General features: G+C 44.5%; 1 protein-coding gene across 4 annotated transcripts in view; it reads left to right on the plus strand.

Annotated features, from left to right (window-relative positions):
- Nucleotides 1-15807, plus strand: part of LOC106751209 (AF4/FMR2 family member 4-like) — a 262250-nt gene that overhangs the window by 91340 nt on the left and 155103 nt on the right. For 3 of the 4 annotated variants that reach the window (XM_014632043.1, XM_014632044.1, XM_014632045.1), the window contains exon 2: nt 13019-13199. In XM_014632043.1, the coding sequence (XP_014487529.1) occupies nt 13019-13199 (181 nt within the window). Of the gene's footprint in view, nt 1-6151; nt 6231-13018; nt 13200-15807 lie in introns of those variants that run through there. The other variant, XM_014632046.1, reaches the window with a different exon arrangement.

Raw genomic sequence — 15807 nt, forward strand, 5'->3', positions numbered from 1 at the left:
CCCCCCCCTATCACGACTCACGACGAGTGGGGCTTAAATCGCTTGAATAAGTAACATTCAAGGAGATTAGCGACACTACGAAACTCGCGCTGCTTTCGAAGGTCGCGCGCTCTCGGCGTCTTACCGTCATGCGAAACGATGTCAGTGTGTCAGTGTCAGCGGAGCCGAGTCATCATCGGGAGCGCCGATTGTGATTCAACGGGAAGATGATTTCGCTAATCCGCCGGTTAATATCGACACCCGCTGCTCCCTTCGTCGTCCTCGCGCCACGTAACGGTGCCGAGGTGCGAGAGAGCGCCGGCACACAATCTGTACCTCGACTCATGTAATATCCACATCGTTACGAGATTGAATTCATTTCCGATGTCGCGACGCGTCGTCATCTCGATTCGCGCGACGCGCCGGTGCCGCCGCTACATGAGAGAGCGTGCTTAGTTCGAGTTATTTCGGGCTCTCCACCGTGGCCTTAATATCCAAAAAGGTACACGTGCCGTAAAAATCGCTCTCGTCGAGAAAACACGTACGTGTCTCTCTTCGATGCCCGTTAAAAGGGACTCCAGAGTCTTCTTTTATTAGAAGCGAAGTTGTCCAAAAATACGCGCGAGGTCCCCTTGGTTCCCTCGCGCGCTTAACAGTGTTCATCCTGATCTGCAGCAACATTTTCTGCCAACGTTCTCGCGCGGTTGAGATTCGCGCAGCAAGAGAGGAGGAGATCAGGCCGCGTCGACGGATGTAAACACGCGCGCTAGATATAACGGCGATCATTCCATTTCCTTCGTGAAACGACAATCGTGCGCTGCTCGAGACGACGACGCATCCTCCTCGCTCCCTGCCGGTGCACTCTCAGCTCCGCATTTAGACGTGGACACGCTTATCGCAACGCGGAGTGCAATTCGGCGATCGCGAAGAAAGCGGAACGATCGTTGTTACCTCGCGACACCTTCTGAAAATCGCGCCGTGGAACGGCGCGTCGGCCGGTTTCGGACCGTGCGAGCAAATACGAGATTCTCTTGATTAAGTTGGACCTCTGAATACCTCGATAGAAATTTCCCGCATTTTCCGAGCAATTACCGGACAGTTATATTAACTACTGTCCGGTAACTGAGGAGTAAAACTACTTGTGATCCCGATCAAGATATAAAGCTTTCCCTGCAGTACGAGAGACGCGCAAAATCTGGACCCATTTAGTGAACGAAAACAGAACGATAGATAAAGAAAACTATTCAGGCCCGGTTTTTCATTTTCCGATTAATCTGTGGTTTAAGCTTAACCTGATGATACGTTAGGCGCAAAATTATGCTTTTCTATTCGTGGTTGACTATTAAATTTTAAAAGATACCATTACAAAACCGTATCGGTTTGATGATTAACCGTGAATAGAGAAACACAATTTCTGCATTATCATTAGTTTAAATTTAAACCATAAATTAATCAGAAAATGAAAACCCGAGCTTCAATTGTCCAATAACTGGACAATAACTGGGCAGGTGTTTACGCAAACTATACATATTTTTATCAGGAAAATTCTTTTAGCCACCGAATAAAAATCTATCAAGTCTTTGTCCATTTCCTACGCAATATTGTTATAACTAATAAAAATGTATTAATACTAGACAATGACTGAATTGGGTGTCTAGGAAAATTGCATACATTTCTATCAGGTTCTCTTTGTATCAAAACGATACTTTGAATCAGGCGAAGACTTTACGATCTATTTGCCTGTTTACACTTTTGAAACTTGATTATATTTGAGAAAATATCCAATTTTTTTGGTTTTAAAAGCTCATTCATCCCATTTGACATATTTATCAAAGGGAAATTGTCGAATGAACTGTAGATAAAAAAGACGACTCGGTGGATCTCGTGGACGCCTACTGCGCTTAATGATATGACGATTACAATCGCGCCAGGCGGCAAATGTTCGCGAGGGACGACGATGGCGGAAGGAAAGCAGGGAAATCGGGAAACACGCGGGAAAGAGAGGCTAGAAGAGGCGCGAGAAGAGGCCGTCGAATCGTTGGGAATTCGCAAGCGCGCAATCTGCCGTTTAGCCTTCGCCGAGCTCAAAATAAACGCGACAACTCACTCGCTCGTCTCTCCCGCCTGCTTCCCACTCCTGAGATTCACGTATGTCGTCGTCGTCATCATCATCGCCGGCGTCGTTTCTCGTTGGCTTCCCTGCCACCTCCTTGGACGATTCGCGTTATAATATTGCGCGATACATCGGTGTAACGTCTATGTGTGTAGTCGCCGTCTTCTTGCGTCGAATTTCTTTCACGGAACTTCGCTTTCATTTACATTCGCTTTTTCACGGGGTTTTACGTGATATCGAGGAATCGATAATATGTCGATATGATGTCGGTTGGAGTAAAAACGCTTTGTATGTAATATTCTTACATAGCAAAAAATGTAATGTTAATTTTAACATTTTTTACACATGTCCCAGAAAGTCTGTTGTAAATTTTAAGTCGAAATAACTCATTCGTCGTGTGTTATTTGTTCATAAATTGAAAATATTAATCAATTGACATTAACACATTTTCTTCCAATACATGATATCAATTATTTTTACTTAGATTATTTGTAATAATTGTATTTGGTCGTATAATTAGTTAAAATTTGATGGTATAAATGCTATTTTTCCATGCCAAAATTTTGATTGCCAAAAAATTGATTTATCATTTTTTTAATCGTGCTATTAAGATGTCATCAACGACTGAAATCTGAATTATATGTCATTTAGCAAGTTGCTAATATCGCATTTGAAAAATGTACTTACCATTGATGGGACCCGAACTTTTTGAGTCACCTATCTTACGTATTCTACATTACTATTACGCTCTAATTACATATATATTTCGTTTTGTCTAAATTTAAAAATGTTAATTATTACTGCGAGTAAAATTAATACAACTCACTTATAAATTTTAACGTATAAGATATGTCACCAATAATATTCAGTAAAATTAACATGACTGTTGATCGACACTGTAGTATAAAATATATTATCCTAACTTGTACATGTTCAATATCGATTTAATGTAAAATGTTAGAAATGTTAGAATAGCAAATACAATATGTTAAATTAACTAAACAATTATGTTAAAAGAATACGAAATAATATTTTATATTTAAACGACACGCAAAAAATATTAAATTACCAAATTAACGTAAATGTAACATATGAAAAAGTCACGAAAATGATAACATATCAGCTGTACGTTAATTTTACGTTGATAATAATCAAATCAGTAATGATTAAAAGTTACTAAAACAAGAAAATGTTAACATTTGGACACGAGATTTTTTGTACTATATACGCGTTCGAAAATGAAATGGAAAGAATCTCCAACGGGATTCTTTAATTTTATAATTGACGCGCGCGCATGTGTTATCGACATTTTTAATAGAGATAATTTAATTAAACTCGACTTAATTATTTAATTATTTACGACGAAATGGCACTCGATCGGAGATTGAGCCAACATCGACTCCGGTAATTCCCCCGAGAAACGATAAATTAAATTTGCAAGAGTCGTGCGCACACATATTCTGTCTCGCAAGCGTCTCTCTCTCTCTCTCTCTCTCGTGCATTCGTTATTTAAACTGGGAGCGACAACACGTTTCTTGACGCGCGACACTCGCGGTTTAAAATGGACGTCGTCAGTCCTAGTTCGCGTTAACCGGAACGTTCTTCTCCCTCTCTTTAGCGCTCGCCGAGTGGTTAACGAAACCCGCGTCGAATTCTCCACACGTATGCGGCAGGCCGCCACGTGCGTGTGCGTCGCGTGTGTGAGCGCCGTGCGGGCTCTCACGCGTGCTCGCTCGCACGGGCGAGCGCGGCTCTTTAAAGCGTATAACGACGACAGGCTGACACACCGCTCGCGCGCGTTCAAGAGGGAGAAAGAGAGAAGACGGAAGGCTCTTTATTACTTTGTGCTAGACTTTGCTCTGCGTTTGGAGGCGCTCCAAATAAGAGAGACGTGCCGTGAATTAACGTATCGATTAGACGCGGAAGTTTCGCGGGTACGGGGAGGAAATTTTAACACTGCGGCAGGTACCTCGGCGCGAGACGGCCGCGAAGATGTGACACGGCGCGATACACCGGTCGCATTAAGTTGCGGCGGTGGAGAAAATTCGAAACTAAATACCGTGCATTATAATCGCGATATCGTCATAGCGCCATATAACACCGGCGTATAGTGCAACGCTATTAGCTTGATAATATTTACCTATAACGTAATTATAAAATACGGGACAAGGTCTCTCTCTTGTAATCGGCACACCACCGCGCTTTTATTTTCTAGAGCGGCTTGCTTGTTTTTTTTTTCTTTTTTCCTTTTCTCTTCAATTGCGAGCAAAACAAGTCGGCGTGTTCGGTCGACGTAATCACGCACCGCGACTTCAATGGTCGTCTTGTTCGCGCTCATCGACGCGGAATCGCGCCTGCGTATTCCTTACTTAACTCGCGGCGATACAACCGCGAGCTGATACTGAACCGGCGAATAAAATCGGCTGTTTCCTTTCACATGTCGCCTCTCCCCCCTCGCCCTACCCTCCGTCCGTTCGCTATATGGGGAAAAATGATCGCGCATTAAATCGCCGTGTTATGCGACATTCGGACGTCACGCGCTGACGTCGACGCGTGCGACCGAAGCCGAATTACTTCGTGGAAGCGTCACACACATTTCATCATTGCGGTGTGTGTCGTAACCAGGCTTTCCTTATCGCGTTTTTACTACGCACTACGCCACACGAAAACAAGATCACGCTCGCATCGTCCGTGATGCGCGCGAGCGGCGGAATGCTGCGCCGCAACATTTTAAACGTTTACTTCTTCGATAACGCTTTTGCTTCCTCCATCGCTCGATTTGCTCTCGTTTGAGGAGCCATATCTTTTAAGCAGCTCGCGATTTTTGCCGGTTCTCATCGTACCCGCGCGAGCGATATCAAGTCCCCACAGATTTTAACGTATGAATTGAAGAAGAAACAAGAGAGCGCACTTTGAGAGACATTTTGTATCTTTTCGCACTATGTTAAAATCAATCCATGTTAAGGTTCTTGTGTTAAATTTTCGACATATCCGTGTCTTAATTTTTAACGTACTGTATTTATGTTGTCTCAATATTTCGCCTTGAGTCGATACTCATTTTATATCTCAGAATCGATTAATATATTATGGATATTTTATGGTAATGTCTGACATAATATTGCGTTACTTTCCAACATATTCACCTTCTGTTAAATTAACAGAAAATAAAAAATTCGTGCGGACCGTTTGGGACATGCGGAATATGTTAAATTTAACGCCAAATTTCTCCGTTAGAGGGAGGAAGAAAAAAAAATATCTCGCGCGAGACTCGTCCAATGCCGTTTCTTGGGCGGCCGTTTCCGGTAATCGAGTTATTTCGTTTGTTCTGCATTATTCCGCTTTACGGCGACAGGTTACGTCGAAGGGGTTGGAAGGGCCTCGTCCGTCCGACGTTTACAAAGTAGCGAGCCGAGCGGAAAGCAGAAACGCGCTTGATGTCCCTCGTAAAACATGGCTACGGTGTTTTATTGGCCGACCGAGAAGACGATCCCTTCGCGGGCGGGGTCGATAACGCAATAATCCTTTATCGCGCAATTGAAAAGGACAGGATGTGGGTCTAGCGGGAGGAGGGGGAGGGGTCAGGAGACGGAAGGATATTCTTTGGTCACCGAACAGTCCGGGAGCGATGATGTTTTTACGGACCGGCGACATAAATCGACTCGCGAGCGAGTCGGATAAGGAGCACTGAAAACGTTTTTATCCGCTCGAAGCACCGCTACTGATTCTCTCGACGGGGTAGTTGCCCTCCTGTTTGCACCCTTTGTCTTCGTAGCGTTCCAGCGGGAAAAGGGTCGCGCGCGCGCGAGAGAGAGCAAGAGAGAGACAGAGATAGAGAGAGAGAGGGGAAGGAAAGCGAACGAGGAACGGACGGAGAAGGCCGCGGTGTAAAATATCAGGGTAACAGCGCTCGGTGTACAGTATTAACTCCCGCGACTCTCAAAGTATGTTGACACGAGAAGCGTCGCATTATTAATATTAGCGAGTGCGGTACAAATGCACGACGCGTGTTCCAGGAATCACGGGCTTTCTCCGGACCAGAGGCCGAATTAAGGTCCACGTCACCGTCGCTGGGCGGCGTCAAGCGATTTCTCGAACCAGACTCGCGTCAGTAAGAATTTGGAGCGGGCGAGGAATACATGTGAGAAGAAATTTTGAGCGAATACTGATACGTATGCGCATTTTCCTCGCTCCGTTAAATTACCCGCGTCACTTGTCGATTTCTGCAGTGCAGACGGCGGCTCGTTATTATCGTTACGAGAGCGGCACAAAAGCCTGTTGACAGTGTCGGAGTTATTTCTAACCGCGAGGACGGCCGATAAATCCCGCTGCGAACGGAAGGGAAACACGACGGCGATGAAAACGGCGATAGAGGCGGGTCCGCGCTCTATTCTACGCGTAATCCGGGATTTAAAGTCAAGACGATAGATCTGGACGGATTAGAAACTCGGAGTAATAGATGTCGAACGAATCGGCGAGGAAGAGACGCGCTCGTGCGGCGAGCGGTCGCGGTTCAGGCAGATAAAGTCGGATCTTCGATTTGCGTTTAATCACCATTTGTTCGCCCGTCGTCGCCGTCGCATCAATTTTACTTTCACCGTAATTCACACACTTGAGAACGGCCACGTTTCTTCACCCCCCGACGTTCCCCTAATAAGGTCACATTCTCTCACCGAGCTCTTGTAGAAACAGAATAAAACCGCTGTCGCGAATTTATATTCCGTTCGTTCTGCTCGTTCCTTTCCCGGCTAATACGTACGCGGCGTAATATCAACGTTTGCGATATCATTAAATTGCCGATTACCGTACATTTGTACGTTTTATTTCGATCTCCCGAGAGCTCTAGAACAACAGCGGGCGCGCTGCTTCTTCGTCCCTCTCCCTCTCTCGCAGCGCGATATCTCCCTCCCACTCTCTTTCTCTCTCTCTTTCCTTATCGGCGCATTGCGAATCGCAGCTGGCGAGGGCCGCTTTAAATCATCCCTTTCTCATTACCATTTCAAATGGGCCGCGATTAACGCGAATTAATTATCTACGATGGCAATATTCCGCCTACGGGGCGGGGGGGGGGGGAGGACGACGCTACCGACGCCCGTTAAACGTTCGTTCCCGACCAGGAGGAAAAACCCACCTCGGGATACACCGGCCGTTCCGCGCGCCTCGTCGATATCGAAAAATATCGGCTAATTCGGCCGCCGCTGCTACGTCGGCCGCGAAAGAGGCGCGAATTAATCCTCGGTGGATTAAATCGATCGCGACGCGGGCTCTCGCTCTCCGCCCGTCGCGAATCGAAAGCATCGTCGGGAAATCGTCGACATTTAAGGCTACATTTTAATCGGGCACGATAAAAAGAACAGACGCGCGCGCTCGTCCCTCACGCGATTAAGTGACGAATGCGAATGCATTTGCCGTGCATTGTGATAACGGGAGTGTCTTTTTGAAGATTCCGGCGTTTTCGAAGAATCTTCTTTGTCTTCAATGAGCGAGACGAATGCGCGTAATTGCGATGAAACGCGGATTTTTCGTGTTTTTCAATATTTTCTCTAAACTTTAAACTAGTGTTATTATTATTACTATTGTTGTATTTTTACGGGAATCGTCCCTTTGGTACAATACTTGACATTATTTGCCGAGTAAGCTAAACTAAAATTAATAATAATCAGAAAATACATAAAAATGATTCAAGAGAAGCTTAAACTCAAATGTCCGGTGATAGCATTTCTAAACGAAGCGTATGACATATGATGAAAATGTCATTAGCGAGCGAGGATAAACGATTTAAAGATTTAAGCCTTCCATATGTTGTGCGATGCATTTCAACATGAAAGAGAAGATGATTTTTGAGATTACGGGAAACCGGGACATGTTAGCTTAATTGATTAAATGGGTAAATCTGCTAGTTGATTATTTCTGTTGTTTTCTAACAGATTACAGAATCGAGCAAGTATGGGTTTCACGGCAATCTTTGATGTTTGTACAACATGTTTAATATGTTTAAAATCTCTATTTGCTCGATTGTGTAATCTGTTAGGAAATAGCAGAAATAATCGATTTTTACATTGAAATTAGGTAATGCCAAAATATGCCGGACTATTTGTCAAACCTCTCAGGATTTTAAATAAAAACAAAAAGTCGGTAATCTTTGATGGTTAACATGCCACATTTCAAGAATATAGATTATATTTAAAAATCGCGACGTGTGTTTCTCTAGCGCAAACAAGGTAGATCCAAATATTTAGTAAACTTATGCTGCGCTCTTGTAAATATAAAGAATCGTAAGTGCAGGCAGATAAATAAATCTATGAAATCTGGTGCACATAATCACTGCAAAGATGGAAATCGATTCTCAGTTTAATCGTCGCAAAGGAGGAAAAAGAATTAATTCTCAACTTGAATCAACGCGGACTCACGCTAATCACGGCATTAATCGACACGCGCGACTATCGCGCAGGCAAATGAGGAACATAAGAAGAACACGTCGCCGGAGGAAAATCATCGATTTCATTTTTACGAGCGGACGGTGATTTCTCGATTCACGCCGCTCCTCCACGGACGATCGTCGGCGGCGGCCGATCGTATCGGATTGTTGATCGAACATTTTTTCCAAAACTGCCGGATCCGTTTCCAGCACGCGACCGAACTTTCCCGTCGGCCGGATAGAGAGAACGGGAGCGCAGTTCACCGTCATTTGTCGAGCGGCCCCCGAGTTCGTTAGCTCCGATGAACTTCGACCGTTCTGTGACAATGTCGCCAGGTATTCAATAAAGCCGTGCCGACGATCCAGACGACATGTTAGCTCGAAATTCCGCGCCCACGCCGTCGCTTCGGAATAGAAAGAAACGCGCTTCGGTGCTCTCTGCGTTTTTCTCCGCGCGAAAAAAAAAGGGGGAAGCCGGGGGATGGGGAGGAGTCGAGCGGAGAAAATTACGTAGGCTTGAATATATCTCTGTTTCTTTCATCTTCGGCCTTTTTTTTTCCTTTCTCGTAGAGAAGCTGCGGACTTAATCGATTGAAATCGGTTCAGAAATTTATCAGCTGAGAGATGATCAGGCACATCTTGTTAAATATACTTACGCGAATATATTTTTTTCGTCTTGTTTTTCCGAGAAACGATTTTCCATTTTATTTTACTTATTTCATTTATTCGTTCGTCCGCGGGAAATGATTCTTTTAGTACACAGCGTTCGCGAAATGATTCTGCGAAGAAGAAGATACTCGAAGCCGAAGAAAGTGTATCGTGAAACGATTACACGCAGCCACTCCTCCGTTCTCTCTTTTCCCCTCGCTCTGTTTTCTCGTTTTTCGAAAACGGATTTACTCGCTCGTCGGATTCTCATTTACATCCGTTTCGCACTCTCGTCCCGGAGCGTCGTTACGAAGTCTCGATTGCGAGGTGAGTCGGCGGGAGAACGCGGACTCGGTTTTTCCGGCATCGATTTAGTTAAGAGTATACTTTCTAGCTGATTTAGCGAAGCATGAAGCGGCACGGCGAGGGGCAGCGAGAGAGAGAGAGAGAGAGAGAGAGAGAGAGAGAGAGAGAGAAAAAGAAAGAAAGAAAGAAGGCAGCCGACGACACGCAGAGGACGGTCGGTATCGATCGAGAAAGTATCACGTGCGCGACGAGGAGGAGACTGCATTTGGCGAGCCGGCCGCCAGGGAAAACCTCGCGCCACGTCTGTAAACGTGCAATCTGAATGCGCACGTGTGTGTGTATACGCGCATACGTGTATGTGCACTGTGCGCCAAAAGGGCCTCTGCACCGGCGCGGCGATGGGATAAACGTACCAATAGGACAAGTGTGCACTCTGGGGAGGGGAAGGGGACAAATAGAGCCGTTCTTAACTTCGCTCGATTGTACGGGTCTCGAGAAATTATCGAGTCGCTTACACATGCGCGAGGCGCGATTAAACTTTCCGACGGGGATACTTCTTGCCGTCGCGAATAATAAGCAGCCTTGAATTAATCAGAACCAGATGAGGCACCGGCGCCGCAAGGGGGGAGGGGGAGAGAGAGAGAGAGAACGCTCGTTAAAATAGACACCCGACTAGTCGAATCGCGCACCTTCCACCCCGCGATGTTCTTGTCGGCGAAGCGGAAGTTCCGATTAAATAGCGATAATTAATAACTGATGTTACGCGTCCCACCGAATATATGATAAGAAAGAGGGAGAGAGACCTCGTTTCAATTTTTCTCGGAAGCCTTGAGAATAATTCAGGTGTGGGAAGGTTAAATGTGCGCCTCTCTCCCCTCTCTCCCACGTTGTCATTCATTCGCAATTAAGCACGAGCAATTATTATTGCTGGTGCGTTTAATTTGCATGATGATGCGTTCGTTCATCGGCATGCGCGTCGTCACTCCCTTCCCCTTTCCTCTCCCCTCCCTACGATCCACACTCCGACTATCGAGAAAATATCGCTTCGTCTACGACGACGAAGGCACGGTGATCGCGTTTCCGGAAATCGACTTTTAAACGGAATACGTGCTCGCTTTTCGGAAAAATCAGCTCCCCGTCGCCGTCGAAGCCGTGAAACGCTGGCAACGTGTGTCCATAGCGGTTTCTGGGAAAATATTACTTCTCTCGCATCTCGTAAATGCTCTCAGAAGGGGATGCAGTCTCACGGCGACGCCGGGGCGCGCATTTTCCCCTGGAACGAAAATGATATCGAAATGCGCGGGCTTTGGCGGGGGATGTACAAGAGGCGTTATCGAGTACCGCAACGAATGGAGGATTGATACATCTAATATATTCGGTATAATCGATCGGCCTCTCTCTCTCTCTCTCTCTCTCTCTCGCCGCCATGACACGCGGAGGAATAACCGTTCTGAGACATGTGGCGCGCGAAGTGTTTACGTACGGCCGCGGGTAATTCTCCGCCTGAAATTCCCATTTCTTAACGCAATCGTGACTCGATAATTCACTCGACGGCGTTTTATTTGCTTATCGCCGACCTTTGGTGTCCCTCGGTGTAACGGCGAGCCTTCCTTTCGCAACGGCGACGTTTCCTGTCGGAAACCTGTGTTGCGCGCGCGAAAAAATATCTCGCGATCGCGCGCGCGATACTTCGGGCGCGACTTCGCCGGATTCTCTCGCGGATAAGTCCTCGGCTCGATTAAAAAACTACCGGTTGTTTCCTCGCCCGAGGTTTCTCTCTTTCTCTCCTTCGCAGCACGCCTAGCGTGAAGTTAATGCACTCGGAAAAATTCTGCAGCGAGCACATTACGGCGCGCGACATTAGCATCGCGCCTCGACATGCCGCGTCGTTCCAACGTGTGTCAGATAACGCACATACGAGGAGGAAAACCGTCCTGACCGACCTTTAAACGTCTATTTAAAGCGCTCCTCGCACCGCGCACTCGCCCGTTTCGATTGCGATGCGGCGCGACTTGTGTGAAACACAAAAACGCAAATAGTGAACATTTATTTGCATACGATGTCTCCGGGGGGAAATATGTTGTAAACGCGCAGGAAAGCGCAGTTTGTCGTTGAGCAATCCTTATCTCGAAACTTTTCTCGTTCCTTATCTCTAATTCTTAGGCTATCGGCTTCCAAACACGTGGAATATTTTCCGGTAATCTTATCGAGGGGCTCATTTTCTTAAAATCGAACGTCCAATTTGCACACGCGAGTCAACGTTATTTATTTTATAAATTACGTTAAATTCAATCTCTCGAAAAATTTTTACTCTCGCCAGATCCTTCAACATACGGAAATATATTCTCACACGGTGAAAAATTTTGTGTAAATAACGGTCCACTGAAATTTTCGTGTTACTTTAACAAAGTGAATATGTTAATGTTTAACATGTAATTAATTTAAATTAATTAATTAGTTAATTTAATTAGTATAATTAGTGTAACTAACAGTTAATTCAACATGTATTTCTGTCTGTTTTAACACATTTCCATGTTAAAGCAACAGAAAAATTTCAGCGGACCGTTATTTACACTAAACTGTTGACCGTGTAAAGGTCCTCAGAGATCAGGATTTACATACTTTTATTAAATCCCCGTTTACACACAGATGACAAATTTATATTCTCAGACACATGCCTATTACTTGAGAAATCTCAGGACTGTTACAACTACTTCTTGTCGTTCTACGAGTGACGGCAATTGTGACGAAATCGCAGTTGCGACGTCTCGTTCGTCGTAACGCGCAACGACGGCGTCACCGGAAACGCGACTAAACAGGTGTTCGCGCCGAGATGCAGCCGCCCTCGCTACGTTTCGCCTGACGAGATCCTTTTCCGCCTCCGCACGATTCTCCGTTTCTCTCCTTCGTCGGTGCATTTCCTAAAACGTAGCGGTTATTCTCGGCGGTGCGTCAGATATAAGCAACGAAATCTCATCTCCGTGAATGTATCTTCGAAAAATGAGTATTTCCCCCGATCTAACCACCCATAATGCCAGACAGTCAAAAGTGGTGGATCACTGTATCCCCAAGAATGCGATGGACACACCCGTAAGAAAAATCGGGGGTCCCGGAGAAAGAACGAGAAAGTTTCCATCGCGCCCAGTTCTCACCCGACCTCCGTAATGACCTTCGAAACGATGTATCACGCGCGATTCGCGTGCCAAACCGGACTGGTAACGCGAGCCACCGAACTTCCCATCGGTCTCCGGAGCGTTCAATTACAGCTCAATCAAACCGAAATCAAATATATCCGGGCGCGTTCTCGCGGCTGAGGAACCCCTCCATCGTCGGATCCCGCAGGTGGAGAGTGGCGACGCGAGTCTTCGCGCGTTTGTCCTCGCGTAATTCGCCCTGCCGGCGCGGATCTATTTCGGGTCGTGTAAACGACGCAACGCGCTCGCGGCGTGGAGGGCGCGATATCTACACTTTGTCCGAGTAGTAACGTATAGTTCGCTCGTGTTCCCGCGCAAATACGACGACGTACGATCTAATTGGCTGGTAATTTTGGTTTGCAGCGTGGACCGGGACCGGCTCCGGGAGCGAGAACGACAGGCCCGCGCGGCGATGTCGGTCCAGGCCGAGCAGGCGGGTGCGGGAGGTGGTTCTGATCCCAGACACCATCATCACAGCCACCATAACCACGCGCACAGCAACTTGCACGCGTCTAGCTCATCGCTCTTCCGTGCTCCTGTCAGGGTAAGTGCGACGTTTTCTAATTATCCCCCCGCCATCGACGGTATGCATGCATGCGCGTACGTGTGCGGCGGCGTTATCGATTATGCACTGTTCCGAACAATAGTAAGTACCGAGTAGCGAGATGACGACTCAAAATCTTCATACAGCTTTGTTGCGTAAGCATATTCGTTGGAAAGCCACTTCGATTAATAAAGGAAACTTGAAAGGAATAATGAATATGTATTCAATATTGTTTACGGGCATTCGAAGAAGCGATTCTGTGATTATTTCGAACAGTGTGTTCTCGACAATATGTTAATATTAGTTCGTTATAAAGATGTGTATATGAGTGTTACACACACACACACACATACACATGCGCAGATACAGTTGATATCCGTGTTGAAATTTTAGTCCTAGTTTTTTCATCCCGTGTATTTCATCGAATTTAAATAAATATTATGTCTCGTGACATGATATTATGTGGGCTGTTGTTCTTTAATCCTACAAATGTTAATGCCATTTTTCATGTTAAGAAGGATTTATTCAGAATCATTCAACGTTCGATTATGTCAATATTTTACCTGCACTTAACTTTATTATCAATTTCAATGAGCAATATATTAATTAACAACTGTGATAGATAGAATGTGCGAATATTATATAAAATGAACAAATATTCATTGGATCATTGGATAAATAGTGAGATTAGTGGATAAGTATAATAAGAAGACTTCCTTTTGATAATTTTTGATTATTTTTTATCATTGACGTTTCGATAAGATTTGAGAAGGGATGAAAAAGAAGAGATTGTAAGAAAGAGAAATTATGAAAGGCACAAATCAGCACTTTCGAGGCTTACGGTAGTTTCTAAATTTTGCGCTCGGGGCACCTCCGATAAGTATCGACGATCCTGATACGGTAGGCTGCCTTGAAGGTTCGGAATGTTTTGACGTCGATTGTTTTGATTTCTCGCCTACCGAACGCGTTACTGTTAGGCCAATGACTACCGTTGACGGTTGATGGGAGAGAACGGCTGCCTTTTTTGCCGATTGTTTTGATATGCTCGCGCGTCGCGTACTTTCTTACAACTGACGTTATTACGTCCCGAGCCGGTACGAGTGAAGCACGCGATCGCAACGCGGAATACGTGTATCGACGCGATAGTCATAAATTCAATTAGATTATAATATTTTGTGTAGACTCTTGAATTATACAATTGGATTCTCGCCGTCATCGCGTTTAACACACGTTTCTTTAATGGAATTGTACATAGGCGAGTGTTAGCGGATGTTCTGCATATCTAAATAGCCAGGGATGTTGGATGAAAACGTCAGGTCACGGATAGCGATAAGTTATATATTTCCAGATACGTTAGATAATCTATTATAAGACGTCCCAGTTTTAACAGACGTTTTCGGCGAACTTACTGAGAATAATGAGATACTCGAGTCGAAATTTAGAATCTTAGTCTGGCAAGTGCTAATTTATGTTTCCAATAATATATTTGGGATCGTAAATTTTATCTTGAGTTTGCTCCAACTTCTCTTCTTTTCATTTCTATCATTTTACATACCAAATCCAAACTGAAATATCTACATATATATTTATCGGTAAACAACATCGTTGGGCACGCGACTGCTATGTTTATCCTTTCTACTTTTCCCTTAAACTTCCGAATCTTATTGAATCTAATTTTCAATATGTCAATAAAGAAAAAGCAAACCACTTTACAAACGTAAAAAAAAATGCGCCAAATATATAAAAATATCCAATTATACATTCAATATATTTATTTATTTATAGCAAACTTTTGACTTTTGACTTTGAGTATTATATACGCTTGCATACGCGTATGCGTGTGTAGATGCGATACGGGAAGCTGCTGGACTCGCCAGGCGAGAAAAAATGCCTTTTTCATGGATAAGATTTCGAGTTCTCCTGATTGACTGCACCAATTTTAATTAGATTAGTCGTAATCGAAAGTTTGTACCAACATATATCGGAAAACTGCCTTTACATTTTTTATCACAATTTTAGTTCCCGAAATATTTTAATCAGAAGCTTGACTGATGTGAAAACTTCAGATAAGCTATATTGGTAATGCCGCATCAACACGAACACAGTCTCATTTCTCATACTTGATATCTCTTTTGTTATATATTTGGCATCGCGGCGCTTATCGTAATACAAAGATTATGAGAAAAGAAAGTGTCTTGTTTTGCATTATCGCGTTAATCTTTATTCAATTATTCGATATTTATTTATTTTCAGTATTCATATTTTCTGTATTTACATAAATTCATATTCTATCTGCGGTTATAAATAAGTTATACGCAATTAATACACTATTTATCAAAATTGAAACTGAAGATTAAAAACGAGTAGAGAACGTCGAAATATTAAATAACCTCAAATATCTCCGGGGGGTTACTTTCTAAGAATGTTTATAGCCGCAAGATCTCGTTGCAGAAAGGCTCTTAGTAAGACCGTTGAGTCGTAACACGATAAAAAAGCGCCGGTGAGTAAATATACCATGATATATCAAGGTTGGACGACAGTATCTGTACGGTATTGTCATATCCGGAGATTCCCTTTTCAACTTTGACGGAGTTTTGTAGGATTAGTG

This window comes from Dinoponera quadriceps, unplaced genomic scaffold (assembly GCF_001313825.1).
Source record: "Dinoponera quadriceps isolate SergipeBrazil2010 unplaced genomic scaffold, ASM131382v1 scaffold8544, whole genome shotgun sequence".
Taxonomy (NCBI): domain Eukaryota; kingdom Metazoa; phylum Arthropoda; class Insecta; order Hymenoptera; family Formicidae; genus Dinoponera; species Dinoponera quadriceps.